Below are 26,421 nucleotides of genomic sequence, written 5' to 3' on the forward strand. Positions count from 1 at the left end.
TCATCCCTTAGCCAGGGTACAGTGTAAGACTTCTACTCTCAGATCTCCTAATTCCTCACCACCACAAATAGCTCAATCCTTTTTTTTATCCTGGTGATGGGCAAGGCTCTGGATGGACCGGAGCTAGTAGGTGTGCTCATTTTGGCTGGCCAAAAGAGGTATGTGTGCTTTTGACTGACTATGCAGCTGGCAGTTAGACACGCTCGTTTGTGCTGGCATGTCACCAAGTGGCCTCAGTAGTTGCCTGTTGTGTGAGCATTGCCAAAGTGCTTCCAAACTTTGCTGCTGACTAGTGTGAGTGTCTGCATCTTGCACTGACAGTGTGGACATGGTACACTTTGTCTCAGAGGAATCAAAACTGTTGCTGTTTCTAAGTATGTAAGTTGGTGTAAAGAAGAAGCATAACCCATGTGAAGCAGTGATTTAAAGGTATTGAACTATGGAAAAGGAAAAGCATAATGCAAGGAGAATTAACTCTGTATTTGTGTTATGATTTCCTTATATGTCAAAGAAGGCAAAGAAACCCTCAACAGAACAGGAACTTGAAAGGCTTATAATATGTAACAAGTGGGGAAAAGGTTGCATTGGAACAAGATTTGTAAAATCAAGCTACTTTGAGTATCTCATATGATGACATAACAACAAGGAGATATTTCAGAATAAAATAGTCTGTATGCGGTTGAAAAAAAAAGTACTATTTGTAAAGCTCTCATGGGTAATTAGACAAAATGTCTTTATCATGGTTTTTTTTGTGTGTGGTAATACTTGTAATTCAGAGCACTCAGATGCTTCATTCTGACTGGTTGATCATTTCTGCTGTCTTCTATATTGCACATAACTTCTCCATGGAAGAATTTTGTATGTCAGTGTTATAGCAAATTAAAAAAAAAATACTTCAGTCAAAAGGATCAAGTTACAATTTGGGCAGTCAGATTGATCCCTGACATTCAGGAGACATAAGGCTGGAGTCTCATTGCTCTAAATTAGTGGAAAGAGCTTGGCTCAGCCTAGGAAGTTCTCTCCATTGCCTTGTAGGGTGGCTTGACTTGGTCTAAATGTCAAAAAGTAGATTAGAGTGGGATGTATTGTTCACCCGTTCAGTGTTTCTGTATGGTACAAATAATCAACTATGCAAAATGACACTTAATTACCTTAAATACAGATTGTGAAATTCAGTCATACTATAGAGTACTTCATTGAAGTTAAGTGAGTGAAATCTGTGATATGTAATACTAAAAGAGTCTGTAGTTGCTCTAGAAACAAAGGTGTAATGAGCTAGGAGTTATCCCTGGTTTATCGGGTTAGTTCAGGAGGAATTCCATGCAGCTGGACACTGCTTTGAGGCTGTTGTTGCTTTGCATAATAGGTCAACAACTATGGAATTGTGTGTTTCAGAGCGAGAAGGGTAAGAAAAGTGTCAGTTTTCTGGGACTGGGAGCTCCTGGGTTTTTAAAGCAATGACACAAAAAGTAATTTAACAGGGAATGTGTACCGCCAGAATTCTATATATAGTGGTTTTTTTTGAAGATTTTTTTTTTCTTTTTATCCATGTGGCATACTGATAATGCTTCAGGTTTATTTGGAAATTTGGGAAGGTCAATTTTACCACTCTTTGAGTGGTCTTTTATTAAAAATAAATTGAATTTCATTTGAACATTTCTAGATAAAGTTCACTGGGTTTACGAGTATTTTCTGTTTGAGTCTTAGGCACTTTATAATACTTACTCACCATTTTTTCCTTTTTGGAGGATTGGATAGCTTTGGTCAAAGCTGCTGCTGCTGCAGCAGCCAAGAACAAAGCAGGAAGTAAACCTAGAACCAGTGCAAACAGCAATAAAGATAAAGAGGACAGAAAATGGCTAAAAGTCCCTTCAAAAAAGGAAGAAACCTCAACCTCTACAATCATGCAGGAAGTCCAAAAAAAGGAAGAGGAGCCTACCTCTAGTGACACATTTGGTAAAAGCACATTCTATAAACACAAAATTGGTTTTTCTGTAGTGTTGAACTCCTGTTGCTCATTTTGCAGTTAAGTAATAACCAATATTTTTAGAGGAAAATGTTGCATTTGCTGTTATGATGACCTTCTGATACATAATGGTAATCAGTTCAGAAACTATTTTTATCAGATAAATCTAGTTCAGTCTAGTTCATTTACTGCTTGTGCTAAACTTCTGACTAAATTTATCAAGAGCAGAACATAGCTTTTTATTAATGATTTTATTGTACAATTTGGTTGATATTCCTGGATCTTCTCTTCCCTGTGAGATAATCCCTGATCTTGTTTTAAGAAAAAAAAAAATTCCAGTATGCATGCTATATCAATATTCAGAGGTGTTTGAAACTGTATCTGAGTTGATAAGATTTGTTCATTTTAAGTCTTTAATGCTTATTTCTCATAACATTCAGTAAAAATTACAAATTTTTAGATAGGCTCCATTTATTGTTTCGGTATGTAATTCTAGATCTTCAGCATGTATCATTTAACTTTTTTATAAACATTATAAACATTTAAAGTTTCTTTACTACAGTATTCTATTACTTAAGTATTTTGGGTGTTATGCATTTATGAAATGTGAGCTAATGATGTTTTTCTTGTGTTTAGAAGTAGGATTTCCTGTAGTGGATGTTCCAAAGATGCCCTTTGTGCAGGCAGAGAGCACGTTATCACACAAGAGGAAAAGTAATCTAGGCAACTCATTTCAGGCAAAGAGAGCTCGCCTAAACAAGATCACTGGTAAAAGACTTTTTTTTGTTGTTGACTTTGTTCCCTTTTCATGTAGTGAAATATTCATGCTTGTAAAGAAGGTGCTGAAGTAGATTGCATAGAAGCACATTCATGAGGCAGATGGTCACTGCAGTCTGTACTTGTTTAGAATTTTAAAGGAATTCATAAATGGTAAAACTACCTGGTTCATAAATTAGTCACAGACTGTACTTGGTCTTTTTAGTTTTTTAGTATAGAAGCCATCCTGAATTGTTTCATTTCTTGAGCATATTTTACCTCTAGCTGTACAGTTTTCTTCATTATTGGGTGATTTTGGGTTTATACAACTCCTTAAGAATGTCATGAATTGCATACTACTGTAAATTAAAGCTAGGGTTAGCTGTGGAGAAACAGCAAATATTTTTTCCTGAAGTGAAATTGTTGCTGAAAAGAGTTTCTCATTTAGAAAAAAACATCCCTACAAGTTGAAGCTAAAAAGATCTGATTTGTTTTTTAGTGTCTAATCATTCATTCCCTATCTTTATTGCTCAAATATATTAATGGAAAACAGGGATATTAGTACAGAATACATTCTATACAACAGGAAATGAAATAATTTGTCTTATCTTTAAAAGCTGAAAAATGCATATATTCCGGAATTTAATAGATATTTACTTACCTGTGAAAAAAATATTTCAATTTCTAGTCCTCCAAATAAGAAAGCTTCGATCCTGTCAGTATTTAGGACAAAGTCTTATGTTTGTACCTGTAGTGGGAAAGTATCAGATGCATTTCAAAAACTGGGTTGAAAAAAGTTGTGAAGTCCCTCCCTTAACAGAGGAGTCCTTGGACATACTGTAAGATGGAAATTAATTCCACTCCTTATTCTAGTGAATAGTATTTCGTGTGAAGGCTGGTAAACTTTTCTGTGTTACAAATGAGAGGGGATTTTTTTGTTGGGGGTTTTTTTGAAAGTACATAAAAATTCTTACTTGTTTCTCTAAAACAAAAATAACCTAATTTGCTAAAATGCATAGTGAGAGGATTTCTTGTACATGTTTTGGCTTATCCAGTCTTTCATTGGTCTGCAGTGGAGGATGTTTAGTCAATTTTCTTATGAGAATGAGAGACTAAAACAGAACCAATCAGTAAAAATAAAATGCTACAAATCATGGAATGGTTTGGGCTGGAAGGGACCTTAAAGTTCACCTGCTTTAAACCTTGCTGCCATGAGCAGGGACACCTTCCACTAGACCTGGTTGCTCCAAGCCCCATCCAACCTGACCTTGCACACTTCCAGGGATGGGGCAAGACAGCTTCTCTGGGCAACCTGTGCCTCACCCCCCTCACAGGAAAACTTTCCTCCTCCTATCTTAACATACATCTAAACATTTAAGTTTGAATCTATTCTCTTTTGTCCTATCACAGCATGCCCCTCTAAAATGTCCTTCTCCAGCTCTCTTGTCGACCCCCTTTAGGCTGTGAGGTATCCCTGGAGCCTTCTCTTCTCCAAGCTGTACAATCCCAATTCCCTCAGCCTTTGCTCACAGGGGAGGTGCTCCAGCCCTCTGACCACCTCTGGGTCCCTCCCCTGGACTCACTCCAGCAAGTCCATGTCCTTCCTGCGCTGGGACCCACGAGCTGGGCACAGCAGTGCAGGTGGGGTTTGAGCAGAGGGGGAGAATCACCTCCCTCATCCTTCTGCCCACAGTGCTTTTGATGCAGCCCAGGAGAGTGTTGGCAGCTCATGTCCTTCTTTTCATCCAAGAAAGGATGAAAAGGATCTGTTCTTTTCGTACAAAGGAAGCAATCTTTACAAAAACCCATCTTCTGCCTCCAGGATTGTTATTCCTGGAAGTCTCCTTCTTTGGTTGCAAGTTTTGTTAATGGATGTCAAATTTATCAGCCCCATTTCTCTTCTCCTTTCCCATGCTACATACATTTTCAGTTAAGTTCCAATTTAATTGCTGCCGTGAGCAGTAGTAGTATAAGATGTGGAGACTAGAGATGTATATTGACAGAGGCCTGTTAATTTCTTTCCAATAACAGTTAGTAGCAATAGATACCAATAGATACCAGCTGAAAAACCTTTACCTTTAGAAATTATATTTGCCTGTGCTTGAGGATAGATTGTTATTACCTCAGGAGTATTATGAGAATCATAGGTTCATACAAACTGAACTGAATAATCAAACCATGATTTTGCAGCCATTGACCGTTATAATTTTAAAAACAGTGTGTCTGTCTCCACAAGACATACTTGGCTAGCAGAGGATATGTTATCTTACAGTGAAAGTGTATTAATCCTTTAACTGCAAGAAGAAACTTGTCTTGCCTTGTAGATACTTCATGTATCTGTTCTCAAATTAACACACTTCTGCAGTTCATACCATACTAAGTCTTTTATACCAGTATATTTTGAAAATGTGACTGCTAATGATCAGATTTTTTCTTGACACGTTTATTTCCTATGTGTTAAATGCTTGTATATACAATATATTTTATATCAGTGTACACTTGCATTGTGACATTTTTGTCTCCAGCACAAGCTTTTCAATTTGAAGGAAGGTTGGGAATAATGCTGGTGTACCCATTAGAGTGGCTACAAAATAATAAAAGAGTTGTAGCTGTTAAGAAAACATTTACCGGGTTTTGATGGCTGTATTCTGGAAATAATGCAAAACACTGTTGCTGGAAGCTGTATGAAGGGAACCGTTCCCTGGATTTCAGTTCAGCATTCAGCATTTGATGGAGAAGGGTCTTCTCATCTGCCACAAGGCCCACAGCTGCCTCAAGTATTCTTTGCTCACCATTCAACAAAATAAAGTTGCTTCCTTTGCACTTTGTTTTGCTACTAGCACTGGTAGCAATTACATTTCCCAAAGGTGAAGAATATCCCCTGCTAAGCACATATTCATGTTGTCTTCCAATAGTTTGCTTCCACATCTTCTCCTGCTCTGTTGGTACCTAAAACCAGATAATAGCTGCAGTGAGCTTGCAGAACAAAACATTCCTGGTTCACTGTGCCACTCCCTGCTTTGGCTTTGTTAGGTGCTCTTACAGACAGGGTGGTGAGCCTGTAGTTGTGGTTTGCAGTAGCTTGTGAGGATGCTTTGTCCTACAGGCATGGTGCCTGGTTAGAAAAATACTTAATGGTGTAGAGAAAAAGGAAATCATAAGGATTATATAGTGACAGATCTGACTCTAGATTGATTTAATAGCTTCAATTTCTGAGCAGGGATCATCTAGCTAAAACTAAAAATCAGTGAATCTGAGAATCACAGAATGGTCTGGGTTGGAGGAGAACTTAAAGGTCATCTAATTCCAACGTTATCCACTAGACCAGCTTTCTCTAAGCCCCATCCAGACTGGCCTTGAACTCCCCTAGGGATGGGGCACTCTTCTCTAGGCAACCTGTGGCTTACAGAACCACAAACACTTCCTCATAAACTGTAGTTTGTTTTTGTTTTGTTTTGTTTTTGTTTTTGTATTTAAAACTCAACTTCACTTGGCTTTGAAAATGATTTTACACTTTTTGATATAAATGCATGATTGCAATGACAAATAACACTGCAATTTTTACAATTTGATTTAAATAGGATAATTTGAGATTAAAATGTTCATTTAAGTCCATAAAAACTAAATCTTGTATGTAATCTAATGCAGAATTAAAATCTTACCTGGTAATTTCATTTTTATCTAATAGGATTAAGAAAGTTTCTGCTTTTCAGTGAACCTAAACTAAAGCATAACTTAAACTAACATAAGTAGTAAATGAGATAAAACACTTGGTATTTATTGTTGAATGCTGAATTTTTTTTGTTTTGTTTTAATGTCTTGAACATGTTCTTGAGAGCCCAGGCTTCACTAATTTATAATTCCTTGGACATTGTGAACCTTATATTAATTTTGGCCTTATCTAATTTTTATGGAATGCAATAGCAATTCCCTCTGAATTTGTCAAGTTAATGTTGAGGACTTGAACTCTTCACTCCTAAGATTGACATTCCGAGAGATTATAATAGAAATTTTTATTCAGATTTGGTTTTTTGGGTTTTATTAGTTCTGTATTTTCTTAATGGTATAGAACTTCTGTCTCTGCATTGTTAGGCAATTAAAGTTATTGTGTGAGGTACAACTGAAGTTATTGCCATATTTCGCTGACAGAAAGCTTTCTTGTATTTTTATTTCCCTTGTCTTTCCAGATTTTTTGTAGTAATGCTATTTTACATAAGTTGGTGAATGAAATTACATACTGTCATATGTTATTTGCTCCCAATATGGTAATCTTATTGAGGTAATCTGGGAGCTCCACTGTTGAGAATATTTGTTTGGAAATTAAAATTCTTGGTTGTATTATGCCTAAGAAAGGTTTGCATGTGTTTTAATTAGGAAGTGGTAATACAAATTCTGATGTAAATTTCCCAAAGACTGGAAAGAGGAGAGAGAAAAAAGTTTTGTAAATAATTCTGATTTCAAGGTTAATTTATGTATCATGTATTTGGTTTTAAAGCTCAAGTGCTTGGGCTTTGGAAGAATGTCAAAGCTTTATTTTAGAATTGATAATTTGATTTTCTTCTTGTTAGTGAATATGCCAAAGAAGTGCTTCCTATGTAAGCATGCCATTGTTGGGATGTCCTTTAACTTTTTGTTTCTTCTAATTTAAGGTGTTCAGCTTTGTGTGGAACCATTTCAGAAAGCCATTTCCTTATTTTGTAGATTTGTGCAGTTCATATTTCTTGTCTCAATATTTTACTTCTTTCTCTATGAATTCTTGTTGCAAGGTACTTCTAACTAAAAATATCTGCAACTTTTCTCCTAAGGTTTATTGGCATCCAAAGCTGTTGTTGCAGATGGTGCTGAAAAAAAGGAAGGCAACAAAGAAACAGCTCCAGTCCTGGAGCAGGTATGAAATGGTAGAGTTTGATTCTTTTGCAAAGTTCCCACTGGAGTGTGCCATGGAGATGTAGTACCTACAACATAAAAATTTTCCCCTTCAGATATAACAGGGAACTGAAAATTTATCTTATGTTTACATTTCTGGCAGAGCCGGAAGTATGGAATTTAATTGTCTCTAAACACAGTGTTAACTTGAATTTCAATAACGAGCTTTTGTGTTAGAAAACTAACAGAAAACAAAATAAAGTCTCCGTGTAAAAAATATGAGGAGACCAGTGTCCCAAGGTCCAGTTTTATAGCTGGAATGACAACTGGCTTAGAAACAGGCCCTTACACAAATTTGATTTGTGTTTGAAACAGGGTTTTTGACATCACTTAGAACTTCTTTTAAAAGAAGTTTCTTTTATATTGTAAGAATTTGGTGTTGTAGGCTTGTATGTGTTTTATGAACTGCTCAATGAGCCATACATTTTGCAAGAGTGTGTATTTTAATAAATACAAAAAAGAAACTTTTAAATAATGTTAAGGGTCTGATTTTTAAACCTGCATATTGGCAGGATCTGGAGGCTGCCATTTTGTCTTTGGCTTATTGTGCTGTGTTCAGGCATTGCTTGACTCCGAGTTGTGCATTATCTTGCATTTTAAAAGGGCTGAATGCCTGAGCATGGTAAAGCAAGCTAAGGATGAACAGTGGTCTTGATTCAGGACATCTTTGTTTTCCAATTATTTAAATCAGAGCCTTAATGTATCTTTAATACAGCTTTTTTGTATGCATTTTCATTCTTTAACAGCAGCATTTGAACGAAGTAGCCTTGCTGCCTGCAATTCTTTAACAAGCACTTCTGTTCTTTAGCCCGGCACACTCTATGATCAGTCCCTACCCCAAACCTGATTTGATATTTTGGTTGTACTGGTTCTTTAGAGCTGATATATAATTGCATTGCTCTGGTTTTTCCATTGATGCTGCATTGGATGAGAGTCAATGGAACCTGATTTTCTGTTTTTGATGCTGTCACTGTCAGGGCTGGTGGAGCCACTGCGGTGCCGATGCATTGACCGATATTTTGCATAAAGGTTTACAGTGTACTGACATGACATTCCATTTCTCAAATTTTTGCATATTAAAGATGCTATGATTTTCTTGCTACTGTGTGTGATATTTTCAATGTGCAAAAAACTGTGAAATGGCTTACAGCATGTTGTTTTTGGGAGAATCATTACAATGTAAATCTTGCCATGCAGAATCCCATTGCGGTGAATGGGACTTTGTGGTTTACATAGACTGTGTATGCAACAGTATAAACTGCAGTGCATATTTACTATAACCTTTTTGTTATTTCTCAGACTTAGTAACTCGGCTGTTCCTGTTTTATTGATCAGATATAAAAAACAAGATGTCTCTGTCATTGTTTACATGCTAATGGTCTGAAAAACCTCATTTTTTGGAAATAACAGTTAAGCTCTTTTAAAGAGGCATCTAAAATCCCAAATAGTCCTATTCTTTTGTGTATAACTAAAACCAGAAACCTCACAAACATTTAAACGATTGACTGTGGGGAGGAAATTTTTTGAGCTTAAAGCTTTTTTCACTGAGTTCTTGTGCAAAGTGAAATTAAAATGGCCAAGTTATAAACCTCCCCAAACGGTTTTCCGATAGTGAAGCTGACATTCCTCAGAGGCTTTGTCTGCTACTGCTATAAAATTGAATGGATAAAGTATCTTGTAGGATTTTTTTAATAATGTAATGCAGAATATGGTAGAAATATTCAGGCCAATAGCCGAAAACTGATTCTGTTGATGCAAATTTTTGTTTATATTTATACATTTTTAGTTTACAGTTGTCTTAAACCCAAAACCTCAGATGATTAGTTGCAGATACAGTAGTTTATTTAATTGTATTAGGGTATGTCATGTTATATTTCCTTTTGACCAAGACCTGAGTAGATGGATAACATTAATTCATTAAGGTTTTTAATGTTAATTTGTCCTGTTAAGAGGTTAAGCACCTTATCAAAATCTTAATTTAATTTTTTTAATCTTGTTTAAATAACTTTGTAATTTGAAAGTAATGGATGCTGTAGTATGTCTTTCACATCTGTGAAGATGAACAATAAAATTGTTTATTTACAAGTTACGACTCTAATTAATTTCTGATACTACCTCTCATAACCAGCATAGGTATACTCTACAGTTCATGGAATATTTTATTTAAATGAATAAACTGCACTTAGTATGTGTGTAATGGAGTTATGCAAGGTAGAACTGATGTCTGCTGCATGGGATATTTTGCACCGGATCTTTACAGGATACTCCCAGTGAGCCGTTCATGTAGAATTCAGGGGCACCCTTTTACAGATGTAGAATGTGCACTTGTGGGGTTTTGTTTTGCTTTTTTTTCGTTTTCCTCCATTGGAACATGGGAAGTTCTAGTGGAAAATAAAACTGCAATTTATATGAAAAGTCAATAATACCCTCAACTCACCAGAGATGTGATGTTTCTAGTTTGGATAAAGTGGTGCACATGTTCTAGAAATATCTTTCTGCTTTGTTAGTTATGGTTTTATTAGATGTCACTATGCTGTATGATGTAACTGGGATGAGAAGGGAGACAGGCCTAAGAAATTATATTCAGATATTGCCTTATTAGGCAAGTTGTAACACATGCACAGTTTTGGTAATGTAGGAAGAACTTCCAGTGACAAATTTCAAGTGCTAATGTCTGTCAATGCATGCTAATGGTCTAAAAATAGTACTGTTTGTGTTAAGAAGGATGAAAATTGAGGAATTTGGAAAGATGCGTTATATGTTGACTTCTTTTCCTTCAAAAACTGTTTTAACTCCTCATCTGCCAGTTTTCCCCTAACAGTTAGCAATCTGTTTAACCCTGTGGTGCTAGAAGTTGTGATTTCTTCATGTTTGCACAAATATATAATGTGGTGAAATCCAGACTCCCAGCACTGAAAGGGGTTGTGCGAGAGTGTGCTCAGTATTGGAAACTTCTCATTGTTTCAGACATTCCTTAAAGGAGCATTATCAACTTTTTCAGTTTCTCAAAGATACAAATTCCTTTTTAGATATAATTTTCCTGAGGAACTGCCTTTTTTTTCTTTTTTTTTTCTTTTTTTTTTTTTTTTTTTTTTTTCCCCTGGGGGGGGGAAAAAATGGAAGGGGAAATGACTGTGTAGGGAAAATCTTGGCAACTTTCTTTAGAGCTGCAATCCTTCTGAGGAAGGATTGTTTGCTCATAGCAGTGCCAGAGTTTAAGGACAATTGTCCCAGTCATGATTCAGCAGCAGGCACCCTGTGAGGAGCAGGGAGAGGAGGACTTGAGGATCCTTCTGGGTCCCTTCCAGCATGAGATGTTCTGTGATGGTGCGTCAGTGTGTGTGGTCTGGCTGGGAAGGGATGCTCTCCAGGTTCTGCTCGGAGACTGCACTGACAGTGAGGATGAAGGAGAAAACTAAAAATACTTTATTGAATTTTTAAATTGGAATTAGAGGGGAAATGTTTTATTTTCAGGTTTTTTGTAGGTATTTCAAATAGTACGAATTGAGTAGTCTGAATACTGAAAAAAATTGGTAGTGCTCCTTTAAAAAAAGCAAAATTTAATATGATGCATTTTAAATAGTTTTCATTTGTACTTAAAATAATGTTGCTTTATTATGTGTTTGAGTACTAAAATTGCTTTTAAAAAGATCAAAATAGAATACAAGAACTACAACGAAGAAACTGAAATAAAAGTATCAATTTTTTATTATTTATTCAGGAGATTTCACCTAAACCACAAAGTCAGAAAAAAAATGAAGCTGATATTAGCAGTTCTGCCAGCATTCAGAAACCTGCACTGTTATCCTCAACTTTGTCTTCAGGAAAGGCTCGCAGCAAGAAATGCAAACAAGAATCTGGAGATTCTTCCGGGTGTATAAAGCCCCCTAAATCACCACTTTCCCCAGAATTAATACAAGTCGAGGATTTGACGCTGGTCTCTCAGCTTCCTTCTTCTGTGATAAATAAAACTAGTGAGCACAGACATTTTAAAAAAAATACCGTAACTACTTCTAAGACATATACAGAAATTTTCTTTGGTTGTAAATGGCTATTGCTTTTAAAAATGAATCTGCTTTAAATAAAATGTCCAAGTGGGAGAATTAGGGGTAGCTCACTATTTTAAAAGTCAAGTCACATAATACTCTACCATAAATAATACATTTAAATAATATCTTGATATTTATAGAGTCATGGCTTTTAAGGGTTGGCTTTCCCTCTAGCTTAAATCTCCACACTAGCATTAACAGTGATACAGGAAAAATCAAACCTCCCTTCTGAAAAGGGCCTGATTCATTAAAAAGAAAAGACGTACACTTTGGTGTGGACCTTTCCTTCTCTGAAACTTCACCTTCAGCAGGCTGATGTTCTGTACCTGTTGGCTGTGCCATTCGTCACCTTATGTGATATTTCCTCCAAACACCATGTGAAAGAGAAGATGGGTTCAAGATCTGTGGTGGAAAAATATTGAAAATTGAGTTTCCTTGTCCCAGAAAAATCCCATGGGTGTTCATCTTCTTAAAGTGCAACTGATTTGCCAAGCACAAAAATACTGTTTATCAGAAGAACAGGGAAAGCTTTATGCTGCATGCTTGAATATGCTATTTTTTTGTGAATATTAAGGTATTTCTATGATTTTTTTTTGAGATTACATTAGGTTTTTTAGTGTTGCTTAGTGCCAGATTCTTTGCCTAAAGAATATTACATGATAAGGCCAGAGGTTAACATAAATGCAGGTTTCAGTTAAGTCAAAAGCTACTTTTTTTTTTCATTTTAGTATAGTGATTGAGGATGGAAGACTCATCCTGCATCATGTGTTCCCCTCAACCTTGATTTTGTATTTTCACTTATGAGATAAGTTTCTTTTTAATCTTTGCTCATAGATAACTTTAAATGAGTGGGAGAGGGAGGAGTGTAAATTCTGCCTTCTTTATTCAGGACACATTGGTAAAAATTGTATTTTGTCCCCGCAAAATGTTAGCAGTCATCCATATTGTAATATGCCTTCAATCCCCACCCCTAGAGCAATGGTAAGTAGCTTTCCTGAAGCATGCTTTTATTTTGGATTAAGTTGGACTTCTCTGTAGCAATTTTTTTTTAAAACCAGATAATGTAAAACTTGGTTACTTAGTAGCTCAGATCTTGTTAGTGTTGTCTTTAATCTTTGGCTTCCAACTTTTTTCTACCTCTAGTGGAAAGTTAGTTTTGCTGTGTCCTAATTTTTAAATCTGTATACCTGTCTCTAAAAACTGCTTACAAAAAGGAGAGAGCAGTGATTTACAGTGTAATAGTAACTTAAATGTTTCTCTAAGGCAAAATTTTGTGGAACTGATTAATACTGAAAAGAGGTAGGGGAATGTGGGTTTTTTGTTTTTAATGAATCAGGCCTATATTAACCTATATCAGTCCTCCTCTCCCATTTGTTTGGTTTTTTTAAGTATAAGGTTCTGGAGCCTTCTTACTGTGCCATGCATTGGCAGTGTGTGTTTGAATTTCACTTGGGGTATTGATATCAGGTTATCAGAAGGCAGGAGTTGGGATATAAAATTAAACACTGTTTTCAGTTATTTTTTTTAAGTTGTATGTTAACACTATCCATGACTTTTTAGATCTTTAACTGTGATCATTTGTTCTGTTTATTGTTAAATCTTATTGCCCCCCTTCCATTATAAGTAACCTGCTGCCTGGGTTTTACGGGGAGGGTTGCTTACTGTAAATACACTGCTTGCCTAAAACAATCACCTTTACAGTGGGGAAGTAGGTGCCCTAGTAATTTATAATAAGCAAAAACCAGAATCATGTCTTGAGCATAAATCTTTCTTTGCTCCTAGTAGTCACAGTTCTGTAATTACTTTTACCAGTTTGGCTGTGATTACCAGCTTTGCAAATAAGAGCTATTAAAAGCACTCCCCATCTTTACATCTCAAATGCTGCGGTAAGATGATGGTGTATCTCTCTGCTTCATGAACATTGAAAGATCTCTTTTTAGGTCCATCACAGCCAGTGAATTCCCCTAGATCCTACAAACATAGCCAACGGAGAAGAAGATCACAGCGTTTAGCCACTTGCTCCTTGCCTGATGATTCTCTAGAAAAAGTTTCTTCTCCCTCTTCAGTTACTGATGGAAAAGTGTTCTCCATCAGTGGTCAAAACCAACAGTCATCAAAATTGGAGGGTAATGTATCTTAATCTAATAAAGAACTGCCCAAGAGAAATTGAATCATAAAAGTTAGACCTTTCATAGTTTTCAACTAATGGGATATTTTGAACTGCTGTAGCTAAAGCTGTTTGCTGTTCCTATGTTATATAACGCAATCCAGACTTGATGTTGGACCCTTGTGTCTTTTTTAATATGACATTTTTTCTTTTATGTAGTACCTGATGTTGCTCATGTGTCACTTGAGAAGCGTGGACCATGTCTCCCTCTTGATTTAAGCCGTAGTTCGGAAGTTACAGCACCATTATCCACAGAATCCACTTTCCATAATGAATATTCCAGTAAAGACAAGGAAGATATTCAGATGATTACATATCTTTCTTCCAAAGCAGTAACTGATGGAAGAGTAGCTACAACAGTGTCAGGTAAAGAGATTCAGTATACAACCAGAGAGATTTATACTTGTAGGGTTAAAATGTGTGTGTATTCCATCCCACAGAAAGAGGGGATGCTTTTTATTTTCTTTTCTGCACACTCAAAAACTTGCCTCTCTTCTGGACTCCACTCATCTGCGTATTCTTTGTCTTCACTGGCTTAGGGCTGCTTTGGCACTTCTAACGTAATTTAATGAGAATGTGAGAGTGTGGAATGTAGTAAGCAGTATTTCAAAAATATTTTTGCTATTGCTAAAAGTTGTAAAAATAATTAACAAAGTGAAGTCTTTACTAACATACTAATTTGTGGCTTCAGCTTTAAAACAGTACTGTTCTCAAAGACAGTCAGCATTCCTCTGCTTTTCGTCTCTGCAGTGGAAATTCTATCCTTCGCTTGCTGCAAAATGTTACTTAAAAATATTTCTGAAAAATCCTCAAAAACTTTTATATAGACTTGGTCAGCCTCAGCACAGAGCCCATAGCTGCAGCTCTGGGCTGCCTCTTCTTTTGTAAGAGCTTACTGACTAACTTACTACTTGGATGGAGGTAACCGAGAAATCTGGGGAAGGATTTACACAGTGGGAGCAGCAGACCTTAAGAGTGGGATGTTTTCATCCAGTGTATGCTAAGTGTTTATAGAATTTTTATAAGGCTAGATGTTTATAGAATTTTTTATATGTGGATATTATACCATTTTTAACTGGCTTCTGAGAAAGAATTCTTTTAAAGCCTTTTTCTGTTTTGTTTCATGAGAAAATTGTTCAGAAAAGTAGGAAGAGGGGAAAAAAATCAAATTATTATGTTATGCTCAGAAAGTTTTTGATAAATGTGATTGATAGTAAGGGAGGACAGCATGACCTTAAAAGATAGAGTTATGACAGTTAAATTGTATCTTGGTCTATTAATCTATGAATCTCTTAAACTAATTTGTCAAAATAAGGGCTGTGGGTATCTCTAGTGAGCCACCACTTAAGCTTTTTAAAATATTAAAGTACTGCTTAATTACTTGAGTGAAACCATGTGACAGTCTTCATTTGCACTTGATACATGGCATAGCAGCAGAATTACAGTTTCCTGGGAAAATTACTTCTATAAAAGTCCTTTTTATGTCATGTCTACTGCCACTAAGAGAAGTGCTTTTGTGAGTTTTGTATTTGCCCACTCATTGAACAAGATCATAAAAGAAATCAACAGCTTCCAACAGCCATCTGTTGCCTGTTTGGTAAAACTCATTTCAGTTACTAGAAATTTATCTTCTGGTTTTTCTGATATATTTTCTAGCTCATTTTATGTATAGTTGGTAATGCTGAAAGTTGCCTGCTCCTGTCATAGGCATGGCTCAGGGCAGATTGATCTGGTTCTCAACCCAGCACTCAGGAGTGCACTTTGGACGTACTTGTTGAGCTGGGTCTCGGTCTTGGCCACAGGTGAAGCAATAAAAGAAAGAATAAGTTTCATTTAGACCCACCATAATTTAATGACTCAGAATTATGTGACATGTCTACACAATTTGTGTCAGGGAAAAATTCCATGAATCAAATTGTCTGTTGTCACTACTTGAGTCCATAGTGGGAAGCCAGAAGTGCTTGCAACCTCTACCACACCATAGAGTTTATACTGTATATAAAGTTTAATGATCCCTCTTTCATATCTATGTAATTTTAAGAGTTATAAGCTCTAAAGGAACTGATTTGCCAGGTACATTTTTTGTCTTATGAGTTTTTGCCTTCCAGGCTCATGTGTTTTGTTCCTAATTTTCATGTATTACAGTTTTCCATCATGCAATAAATGGAACTGTGTCTTGAGATTTCATCCTGACTTTCTGTCAGAATGTTAGAAGTTTTCAGTAGGTTGCAGTATGTAGCCCAACAGCTCTTTGAGTATCAGCTTTGTGGCCAGAAAGACTAAACTAAGCAGTTTGATATCTTTAATTCACAGATGTCATTGCAGGTTTTGGAGCTATCTGCCCCTGTCAGTGGTATCACTAGGACTCTATAAGTAAAATTCACATGTGTTTGGGGTTCATCCCAGTCTTCTAACTCTGGTAGAGCATGTTTATCCTCATAATCTTAGAAGAAAAAGAAAAATGTAAATTTAAAGTTGATGTTTGAAACATCTGGAATTAGTCTACAATACTGAATAAATTTGTTGTATTCTCTGCTTTAGAAGGCATCATTTTGCCTTTGAAACATCACAGGTTCTCAAGTCAGATTCCTGAAGCACACATAATTACACCAAATTCTTGCATGCTTCAGGAAAATAAGTGGGATCCACTCTATCAATATTTTTTCATTATCTGTTTAAACACTAGCAAGCAAATAGATACAGGAGAGGTGCCCAAAGCTTTCCTTTCTCATTCCTGTCAATTCTTGAAATAATTGAGAAAAGTTAATTTGCATTATGCAGAAACATCTAAGTGCAGTTTAATACACTGCATTGTTTAAATGTATGCATTGTGACCCTATCCATTACAAATTGAGAACGCTGGTGTAAAATCCAGATTATTCTGTAATTGTGTTTTCTTGATCTGAGAAAACCATTGTAAATCTGCATCTGTTTATGGTATTTCTGCTGCTAAGATTTTATTAACACAGAATGGACATATTTGGAGTTCTAGATTTTGACATCGCTACAGATTCTGTTAAGTGCACTTGAGTTAGACCTGCTGTCTTTGTAATAATTGAATAATTGATAATGTGAATAGTTTCAGAAATACCTCACAATGGTATTTAGCCTGGAACAGCCTGGTCTGATCCATAATCCTGTAACAGAACTGAGCTGGTTTAAGCCCAGAGATTTGTGATGTTGCACATTGTGACTTCTGATGGAGGCTATCAGTTGAGTCAATTGAAAAAAATAATTTGGTGGTGTTAAAAATTATGCATTTTAGTGACTTTATTCAGAAAGTACTGACATGGTGTTTTCAGAGGAGAGGGACTAGGTACACTGAAGTGCCAATGCATAAATAGCAGCTCATAGTATTAGCACATAGATTTCATTGCTCAAATTGAACACCTTAACATTTTGTAGAGGCAGAACAAAAGCTCTGTGATAATTCCTTCAATCCAAAGTCTCCATGGAAGTACTGTGCCCTTGGGTAGACACCTGTACACTACCCATTAGTTATTGAACAAAGATACTGCTTTACTCCACTATTGTGAGGTCCTACTTGTGATCACCAGGTATTGCACACACATAACTAAAAATCTTTGCTTTCTTTTGCCAAATTACTTAAAATGCAAATAATTGGCATTTGATCACTTTAGCATTTCAAAGATTTTAAATCCACAGTCAATCAGAATATTTGCAAAGCACAGTAGTTGTGCCATTCTGAATATATTGAAGTTCAGGTCTTTCTCTAGTTGTGCTTCTCTTTAAATTTGTGATCTTTTCTCTTGGCTTCTGTAAACCTGCACCATTTATGTTACCTTAACTGTTAAATATTGAGCAAACAATTTCAGCAAGCAATCTGGGTTTTGAAGTTTAAGTAAAAGAAAAATATTGTTACACTTCCTAATCTAACAATATAATATTTGTAATGCTGATATAACAATATTATCACTAGCTGCTATTTTCTATTCTAACACCAATAGGTGATTTTGCTGGTAGGGTAACATTACATTAACTATATGGGAGAAATTTGAATTTAAGACTAAAAGAAAAAAAACATTGCGTACTTTTATATAGTTTCCTTGGTAACAGTTTACTGCAGCAGGAACAAGAAACAGCTGATGTACAAAATTTTCAGAAAATTAGGTTGGTCACTTTTTAAAAACTCTTGCCAGTGTTTCTGGTTGACCTTGCTTTTAAGAGGGATAAACTATTGTTCATCTTGTTACTTTCTCATGTTACCTTGTGGCTGTTTGTTTTGCTTCAACCATCTATTAACAGTCAAATTTACTCCCTAATTTGAATGCCTGCCATTCTAATCTCTGCACTGAAGTTCCAAGTTTGGGCTGGTCATGAGGCAAGCAAGAACTGTTTTATCAGCTTATTCTTCCTAAAGACATAATTTTGGGCAGGATTCCAGTGTTAGTCTGTGATATGCAATTAAAAATTTGTTTAGATATAAAATTGATCCTATGCACTGGAAATTCAAAGCACTAAATTAAACATGACCAGCATGATTTATATTTCTATTGCAATATGATTTAAGTTGTTTATTAATGCAGATAATGATATTTATGATATTATTTTAAACATGAAAAGCCATGAAATAGAATATCAGTCAACAAAATAAATTGCTTCAGATTGCTACAATTCATTTGAGCTTGATGAATTGCAATATGCAGTACCACTGCAAGCCCAGTTGTGCTGTTGTACTTGTGGCACAACATCCTGTCCTGTGCCTGTACTTGCACAAGGGGGCTTGTGTCACTTCTCTCTTCTGTAACAGGACAAGTAAAACTGGAAGCATGTTATAAACTGGACGGGGAATGCTGTGGTTTGCATTTCTTTTTAATCTGAAATTAGTCTTCTAGTGATAAAATTGATTCTGGAATGGTGACAAAATCAGAAGTTTACCAAGTCTAATCTGTGGTCGTCTTTCTCTGTGCTGAGTGTTAACTGCAGACCTCCCACTCACTGTGTGGGAGGTGGCTGGCTAGACTCCTTAACAGGAATAAAATTGCAATTAAAAGCAGCAGTTCAATTAAAAAAAAAGGTAGTATTTCCATAAAGAAACTAAATTTCCTGGTTGTATTTGCTACTTCTGACTGACCACCTTGTCCAATTTTGTGGTTATGTGTAAGGCATAGTGATTGCACAGTTGAAAAGCAGAGTTTGCAAGCTATGACACTTTATGTAGGATTTGAGAATTTAAGATTCTTTACCTAAAATGCTTTTCAATGAAGAAAAGTAAAAGCCAAGAATAACATTGCAATGTATAGAGGCATAATAGAAGTTTCTGTTTTCAAGTTATTATAGAAAGGTAGTTTGGGGAGTTCTGACAGCAGGATGGGTATTCGCTTGACTGGAGAGATTTCTGCCCAATATAAGTGTTCCCTCAAGCAGTTACTAAGCACCTTGTCAGATGTTCTTGTGTTGAAAATTTTTGAGATACCTAAATCTGTTGTATTGCGACTGTTAGTATTAAATCATATTTGGATGTCAGGTCAGGATTTCTTCTCAATAATAATGATTAAATACAAATTGATCTAACGTTGAAACTAAATTTCTCTTGAGATTGTTTGGATGGAGCGTTCTCACATCTTTCCATCAAAATGGCAGTGACCTAAATGAATTATGTGCATTTGGGTGCTCCTTTTGAGCTCTTTTTAGAAATGAGACAAGACGTTGTTAGCAGGATGATGTGGGAAAGTGTCACATTTTTATTTTACTAATGTGCTAAAATATACTTATTGCTCTGCAGATGGCAGAGCAGTTCAGTCCTGTAACAGAGACAAATGGTAATTAGGAAATCTGAGAAAGGAATAATTTGGATAGTGTTTTGTGTCAATGCTAAGTATTCCAGCAAGCTAAATGCACTTGAAATACAGACATAGGCAAGAGCCTGAATCAGTCTTAAAAGGATTATGCTCTTAGGTGAGATGGTTGATTTGAGGCAGTGGAAAGAGTCAGGTAGCCCCAGGTGTGGCTGTGCAGCTCGTGCTGTGTGGCAGGAGCCAGCACACAGAGCTGAGCAGCTGCTGCTGCCTGGGTTGCACAGTGCAGAGGTGTCCTGCTGCTGGGGACACCTGGCACTTAAAGGTGCTGTGTGCTGTGAGAGCTGATGCACCACTTTCCATTGTTCTTGCTGGCCCTTCAGCTTTCCAGCTGGTGGCATTGTGGTTGTGTTCCCAGGAAGGCTCAGCAGTGCGAGCAGGTGTTGTGTGTTGTATTCCAGTAGAATTGGGTCGGTCTGTTCCTGTTGGGCAGGCTTGATTTGTTCTTGCCTCTTCCTCAGAATCTTTTTATGACTGATGAATTTAATAAATTATCTTAATGCTGCTTCTTTAATGCATTCTAGATCACTTCCATATTTTGTCTTGTTGAATATCTTGGTCAATAGCAGGTATTTTTCAGGATTTTTTTTTTACTTGCTTATGATTTTGTTGGGCTCTTCTGTTGAGGGACACCGAAGGTAATGGGTGCCTCCAAGTTTTTACAGCTGGCACAGAAAAACCTGATCCCTTTATGACTTCACAGAGCTGCATTTTTGTACAATATGTCCTTGGCGTGGTCCTAAAATGGACCAAGGATCTGATGAAAATTAGACTTTCCTAACTACAATTTGATGAATCTTGAAGCTCTTAACAGTATTGATGGACACAGTAATAGAGAGTTTTGAATTACTTCAATAATGTTCTTTATAAATAACTTTTATTCTTGTTTGATTATTTGAAAATTATTACAAATATTAGCAGTGAAAATGGTAATTTCAGTTTTGCTTTGTTTACAGTTTGTTACTTCCTAACTTGCACCAGATAAAGAACTAAAATAACAACTAAATATTTCACTGAATAAACTTTTCTAAATAGTACAGGATAAGAATTGTCAGTATATGATGCTGAATTCTGACAAGTCGTGGTACTTTTACATCTTATTTAAATGTGGATTAATGAAAGAAAGTGAATTATTTAAATATTATTAAAATCAATGAAAAATTCAATGAGCAGAAATGTTTTATACATAGGACAACAAATATTGTACCAGAGCTTAATTTCTCTGTTAACATAATGGAGCATTAACTTAAATGATAGTGACAGTGTCAGCACCTGTTACTCTTGTCGTGGGTTCCTATTACAGTGAAAAAAAAAAAAGGAAACAAAAAGTCTTAACAGTGTCAGCAAAAGTACATTTTAACCAGTAGAGATAGTTTAAAAGTGAATGCAAATTTCCAAAATATAGTTAGAAACCTTCTGTGGCATGTATTGTCTTGTATGTAAGACTAAGATCTAGGCATTCATGTGCAGTAATGATCTGTAATATGTGATGGTGGTATGAGCAATATTGACATTTCAGTGATCTGACCCAGCCCTGGCTGGCTGCAATCCTTATGGAATGCCGAGTAAATCCATCTTCTTGTTTTCAGCACCCTCGTCCCATGTACATGCCTTACATCTGGAAATGCCTTTAACCAATAGTCTCAAGTTACCCAAAGGGAATAGTAAAAAAAAGAGGTCTTCCACTTCAGTGAGCTCTGAAGGGACAGAGATACAGTGCTCTGTGCCCATAAAGGAGAAATGTTTTGAGAGTCTGAAGGAGAAAATATTAAAGAACATGATTGAGAAGGACAAGCGTTCAGAAGTTGGTAAACTACAATACTTTTTGTTTCCAGTGCTTTAGACAATAAAAATAATTGTAAAATGACATTAAAAATAATTGTTTTGTTTGTATGTTTCTTAATATTGTGTGCCGTTAGGATTTTTTACAGTCTAATGACTTTTACAAGAAATTAGGTCATCAGCCAGACACTGGCCTTATGTGATACATTCTTCAATTTGCAGGTGCAGCTAGAATGGAAAGGAAAGGAAAACTGGAAGAGAAAAGTTCTTCAGCATATGGTATGTAGAAAGCAATATTATTTTTACAAAAAAAAAAGAAAAATTCTCTAACACTTCCTGTTTCTGAAGAGCAAATGTAAAAGCATAAAATATTTCCTGGGCCCAGCTGCAGTTTTTGTTTGTTTTGTTTGTTAAGGTCCTAAAAATAGTTTTTATGCATATGACAGGTTTGTAACAGAAGAATAATTTATAAGATAAAATGTAAGGGCCCATAGCAAGAAGTTTGAAGGATCCTAAAGTATCTATGCAAAGGCCCACTGCCTCTGATTTGATTGGGGTTTTTCTTAGTAGAATGAGTAATACTGTCTATTGTACTGTCAGATTTGAGATGAGAAGAGCAAACAAGGGTTATTAGCAAAACATTTGGCAATTCATGAAATAAAATACAGATTAAGAGGACTCTGTTTTTATCCTCTGTTCAAAATAAAATAAGTTACTAGCGACTGGCAAGAATTGAGAGGTGATTCTACTTTGTTTTTCCAGGAGGTAGAAGCTTTGTCTCTGTGTTCCCCAAGAAGATAAGACTGCTCCAGTTTGTGTGTAGGAAACAATCCTGGCTTTGAGGCTTATATTTTCTAACAAATTAATTTCCTTGTTATTTTCCTCACTGCTGATAACTTAAGAAGTTATTGTGGAGCGAAAATGTGGGATGTATTTTGTCTAGGGAGAATTAACAGGATAAAAAAAATCTTTCAAAGTCAAAGTGCTTGTCCTCATCTGTATACCAACAGTGGTTAAAAGTGAACTGCAGCATAAAAATTGTGTCAAATTTGAGTCAGAGTGAGTTTTCTGAGAGGATGCTGCTATGTAGTGCAGAGTGCTGACAGCAGCACTCTGATAGTGAAATTTCCTTCAAATGTCTTTCTGTAGGCCTAATATGTGTTTGTAGGACAATGTAACCCTTATAATTGGGAATTTTACCCTTATGAAAGCTATTTCTCTTGCCCAAATGTTTTTCTTATAAACTGTAAGTAAAATAGAAGTTATAAGCTATCTATATGATGTTACATATTTTGTGTACTTTGCTGTATTTTTTCTGCCTTGATATCTTACTTGGAAATACTTAAATGATAAAATATTATTTGTCAAATGAGATTTCTTTGAACTGTTATACCAGCAAATAATAAGAGGTATGTCCAAGATATCAGTTAAATTAACTGAATCATTTTGATCTGACTAGACAACTAGAGCACTTGATTTTGAATGCCTTGTTTAGGCTAGAGCTGCTTTAAATTGTTTAATTTTTATTTCAGGTAAAAAGAAAGAAAAAGAAAAGGAGAAAAAGGAAAAGAAGGAAAAAGATCATAAACCAAAACAGAAAAAGAAGAAGAAAAAAAAGAAGAAATCAAAACAGCATGGTAAGTTCAATTTATATTTTTTTAAAGTAAGTAAAACCACCCAGTGTATTTCTATCATTAGATAGTAAAATTTGTTTGTAAACAATATGAATGTAAAATTTTAGAAATGTCCAAGAGTAGTTTTTAGCATTAAATATGAAAAGGACACTTGGGACTTCTTTTTTTCTTGCGTTTATAAAGCCTGTCTCGCTCTATGTGATAGACACACATATTTCACAGGTTTTTTTTCTTTTTCAAAAAAGATAAGCTTGTTGTTTTCATCTCTTTAAATTCTTCATTTGAAGCTCTGTATACATGTCATACCTGTTTTGCTTGGACAGTAAAATCAGTCTAGTGTCTAGTTTGTTGCTACATTTCAGTGGTTTGCTGTATGCAATGCACCCCCTCTTTGACAATTAACCCTTCACAGCTGAGGCTGGTGTCTCTGTTATAACAGCTTTGTCTGCTGCCTTGACAAATGGGGATTGTATTTTGTGGATTATGTGTTTCTCTGTCCAGAATTTGTGCTATAACATGAAAATGCTTCCAGATCATGCAGTGCTTTAGTGTGAATTGCAGTATTGTAGGTTTTGTGTGCTTTATCATCCTTATACTGGAGTAATATAATTTTAAGCTATAAACTTCAATTGCTTATTCTGCTTAAAATAGTTGGGAACTTCTTACTTGCACTGAGAAGGCATCTTAAGTATTTGCAAGAAGATACTGATAAATGCTAGGTATGTGTCCAGTATTGTTCTTTGGTTTTATCTTCTTGTGGTCACAAGGTGGTCTATTGTGGGCTGGGGTTTTCTCTTTTTCTCATCTTTTTATTCCTTTGGTCTTTTTGCCAGCTTGTCTTGAAACTTAGAAGCTTGGCAGAGGTACCATGATTAAGTTCCAGTTTCTAGGAACTTTATCCAGTATTTGTAAATACGAGAAGAAAATATGCCCAATGTCACAACAAATAGAAATCTTAAATCCAGATGCAAAAAGCAATTTGGGTAACACTTGAGCATTTTATTCTTCGGAAATTAATCTTGTGAAAATCAGGGTTTAACAATCCAAACATATTGAATTTGGAATTCTTTTAACTGGGGAAAAAATTTGAAATATTCTGGTAGATTCTGACTCCAGTGTCTGACCCTGAAAAAGCCCATCTGTCAAAAGAAACAGGACTCTCTGCAGGACTAGGTCACTCTACTCCAGGTGTGGACAAAAGTGTAAAGGTGTGAGGCATTCTCCTTTTGTTCCAAATGAAGAGGGAGTGGGTACACTGTGTGCCCCAGGTAAGTTTTGAACAAGGCTTTAAGACAAAATAAAAGTCCCAGCAGAGACTGGTGTTGTGCTCCGAGTGTGTGCGTGACTTGTGATTGCATAAAGCCCACGTGTAGCAGAAAGTAGCAATGCCTGTTATTTATGCTGCTCTGTTGCAGTGAGGTTGAAAGCCATGCAGCATGAAGTAATCAACTCCGCTGCTCCTTGAGTTGACTACAGTTAATACACTTGGGAAATGCTGGAGATGCTGTGCTTTGGACAGAGACAGTAAAGAGGAAGGTGCCTTCATGGAAGGTGATCTAGGACAGAAGGATGTTATGGAACCCGTAGCAGGAAAACTGTAATGATAGGTGGGAGCAGGAATGTTTCCTGCAGGAGGATGGAAGTGCAGTAATCTGATTACTTGCTTATATTTGAAGTACTAATTTTTCAGAGTAGTAATTAGCTACTCCTAATTACTGATTGAAGCCATGGGCATGCTCAGGTGGGTCCACAGGAAGGCCACAATGATGGTCAGAGTGGTGGAAACTTCCCCTGTGAGAAGAGGCTGAGAGCCTGTTTAGGCTCTCTTATACAAAAGAGGATGCTGGGGAAAGACCTTGTAGCAGACTTCTGGTACTTACAGGAGACCTACAGAGGGGACTGGGAGGGACTCCTGAACAGGGAGTGTAATGGTAGGGCAAGGGGTAGCAGTTTTAAACTGAAAGAGGGTAGATCTATATTAGATTAGATATTCAGAAGAAATTATTTTCTGTGGGGGTGGTGAGCCACTGGAATGGGTTGCCAGAGAAGTGGATGTCCCATCCCGGGAAGTGTTGAAAGCCGGGTTGAATGGGCCTCTGAAAAACCTGGTCTGCTGGAAGGTGGGGGGGAACAGGATGATTTTTAAGGTCCCTTCCAGCACTAACTGTTTGATGATTTGCAATTACATGACTTTCCTAGGACAGTCTCTCCAGTCATTGTGATTAGGGACAGCCAAATGTGTTTCTTGAGAGTGTTGCAAATAGTTTGTTAGAGGAGAAGATACAATGCTGGTTATCAAGATAAATGTCAGTACCACTGTGTGACCAGAATGCAGAAGCACGTGATGTTGTCTGTGCTTGTGTGTATGCTGTGACAGCCTCATCCTTCTCCTCTCTCTGGCTGAGCAGGAAGATAACACAGAGATGTGTAAGTACAGTGGGAATTTCTGCAGCAGGTGGGCTCAGACACTGTCTGCCCAGTAGCCCCTCTGGATCCCAGTGTTTCCAATTTCTGTGCCTGCAGATATGAGCTCATGGGGCAGCAGCCCCACTGCAGTACAGTCTCACTTCCTTGTGCATTCTCACACGCTCCCAGTGTTGGCCAAGACTCCCTGGGTCCCCAAAACCCCCCACCCCAGCTCTCCTGCTTAGAGAGCCACTTCCACCCAGAGCTGGCCCTTGCAGACCCACTGACACCTTGCTCCCAGGCCATTTCACCTGCTCATCAGTTGGTCCAGCTTGAACCATGCAAGCAATCAGACACTTGGACTGGCTGCAGGTGCTGTAGAATGAGCTCATGGGCCTCTGTGACCAGAGATCCCTGGCATGGGGCTGGCACTGTTGTCACTGCAGTCTCTCTGAGTGCTGGCACCACAGACACGTGGACCCTTTGACGCGCAGGGCTACTCCATTTGCTGGCACACAGACCATGTACTTGAACCCTGAATAGAGAGCCCCTTCCCCAGGTGAGAGATGGAAATGAGGTTTAATAAAAATGACAGAATAGTCAAGATTGGAAGAGTCCTCTGAAGGTGCAGTAGTCCAACCCTCTTGTCCTGGTTGCCCAGGATTATATCCAGACAACTTTTCAATGGCTCCAAGGAGGGAGACTTAAAAACTGTGCCAGCACAGACTGGATGTCGGGCATGGCCAGGCAAGTGTACTGACCACAAAACTTTATGCATATGTGGCTTTTTTTGTCCTGTTATTCCCATGTTCTGCCCCTAATTGTTCTTTCCCAAATCACTTCAGTCCATCCATTTTCCCCGCCTTTATTTTCTTCCCTAAACATTTCATAAAGTCATTCACAAACCCAAAATTAT

The 26,421-nt window shown here is 36.8% G+C and overlaps 1 protein-coding gene across 4 annotated transcripts in view; it reads left to right on the forward strand.

Moving 5' to 3' along the window:
- The window catches only part of PHF20L1 (PHD finger protein 20 like 1), a 59,140-nt gene that overhangs the window by 13,528 nt on the left and 19,191 nt on the right, over positions 1–26,421 (forward strand). For 3 of the 4 annotated variants that reach the window (XM_041488077.1, XM_041488078.1, XM_041488079.1), the window contains 8 exons: positions 1,749–1,956; positions 2,603–2,734; positions 7,528–7,610; positions 11,370–11,622; positions 13,638–13,823; positions 14,024–14,230; positions 21,688–21,744; positions 22,998–23,102. In XM_041488077.1, the coding sequence (XP_041344011.1) occupies positions 1,749–1,956; positions 2,603–2,734; positions 7,528–7,610; positions 11,370–11,622; positions 13,638–13,823; positions 14,024–14,230; positions 21,688–21,744; positions 22,998–23,102 (1,231 nt within the window). Of the gene's footprint in view, positions 1–1,748; positions 1,957–2,602; positions 2,735–7,527; positions 7,617–11,369; positions 11,623–13,637; positions 13,824–14,023; positions 14,231–21,687; positions 21,745–22,997; positions 23,103–26,421 lie in introns of those variants that run through there. The other variant, XM_041488080.1, reaches the window with a different exon arrangement.

Source organism: Pyrgilauda ruficollis, unplaced genomic scaffold (assembly GCF_017590135.1).
Source record: "Pyrgilauda ruficollis isolate IOZ18807 unplaced genomic scaffold, ASM1759013v1 scaffold87, whole genome shotgun sequence".
NCBI lineage: Eukaryota > Metazoa > Chordata > Aves > Passeriformes > Passeridae > Pyrgilauda > Pyrgilauda ruficollis.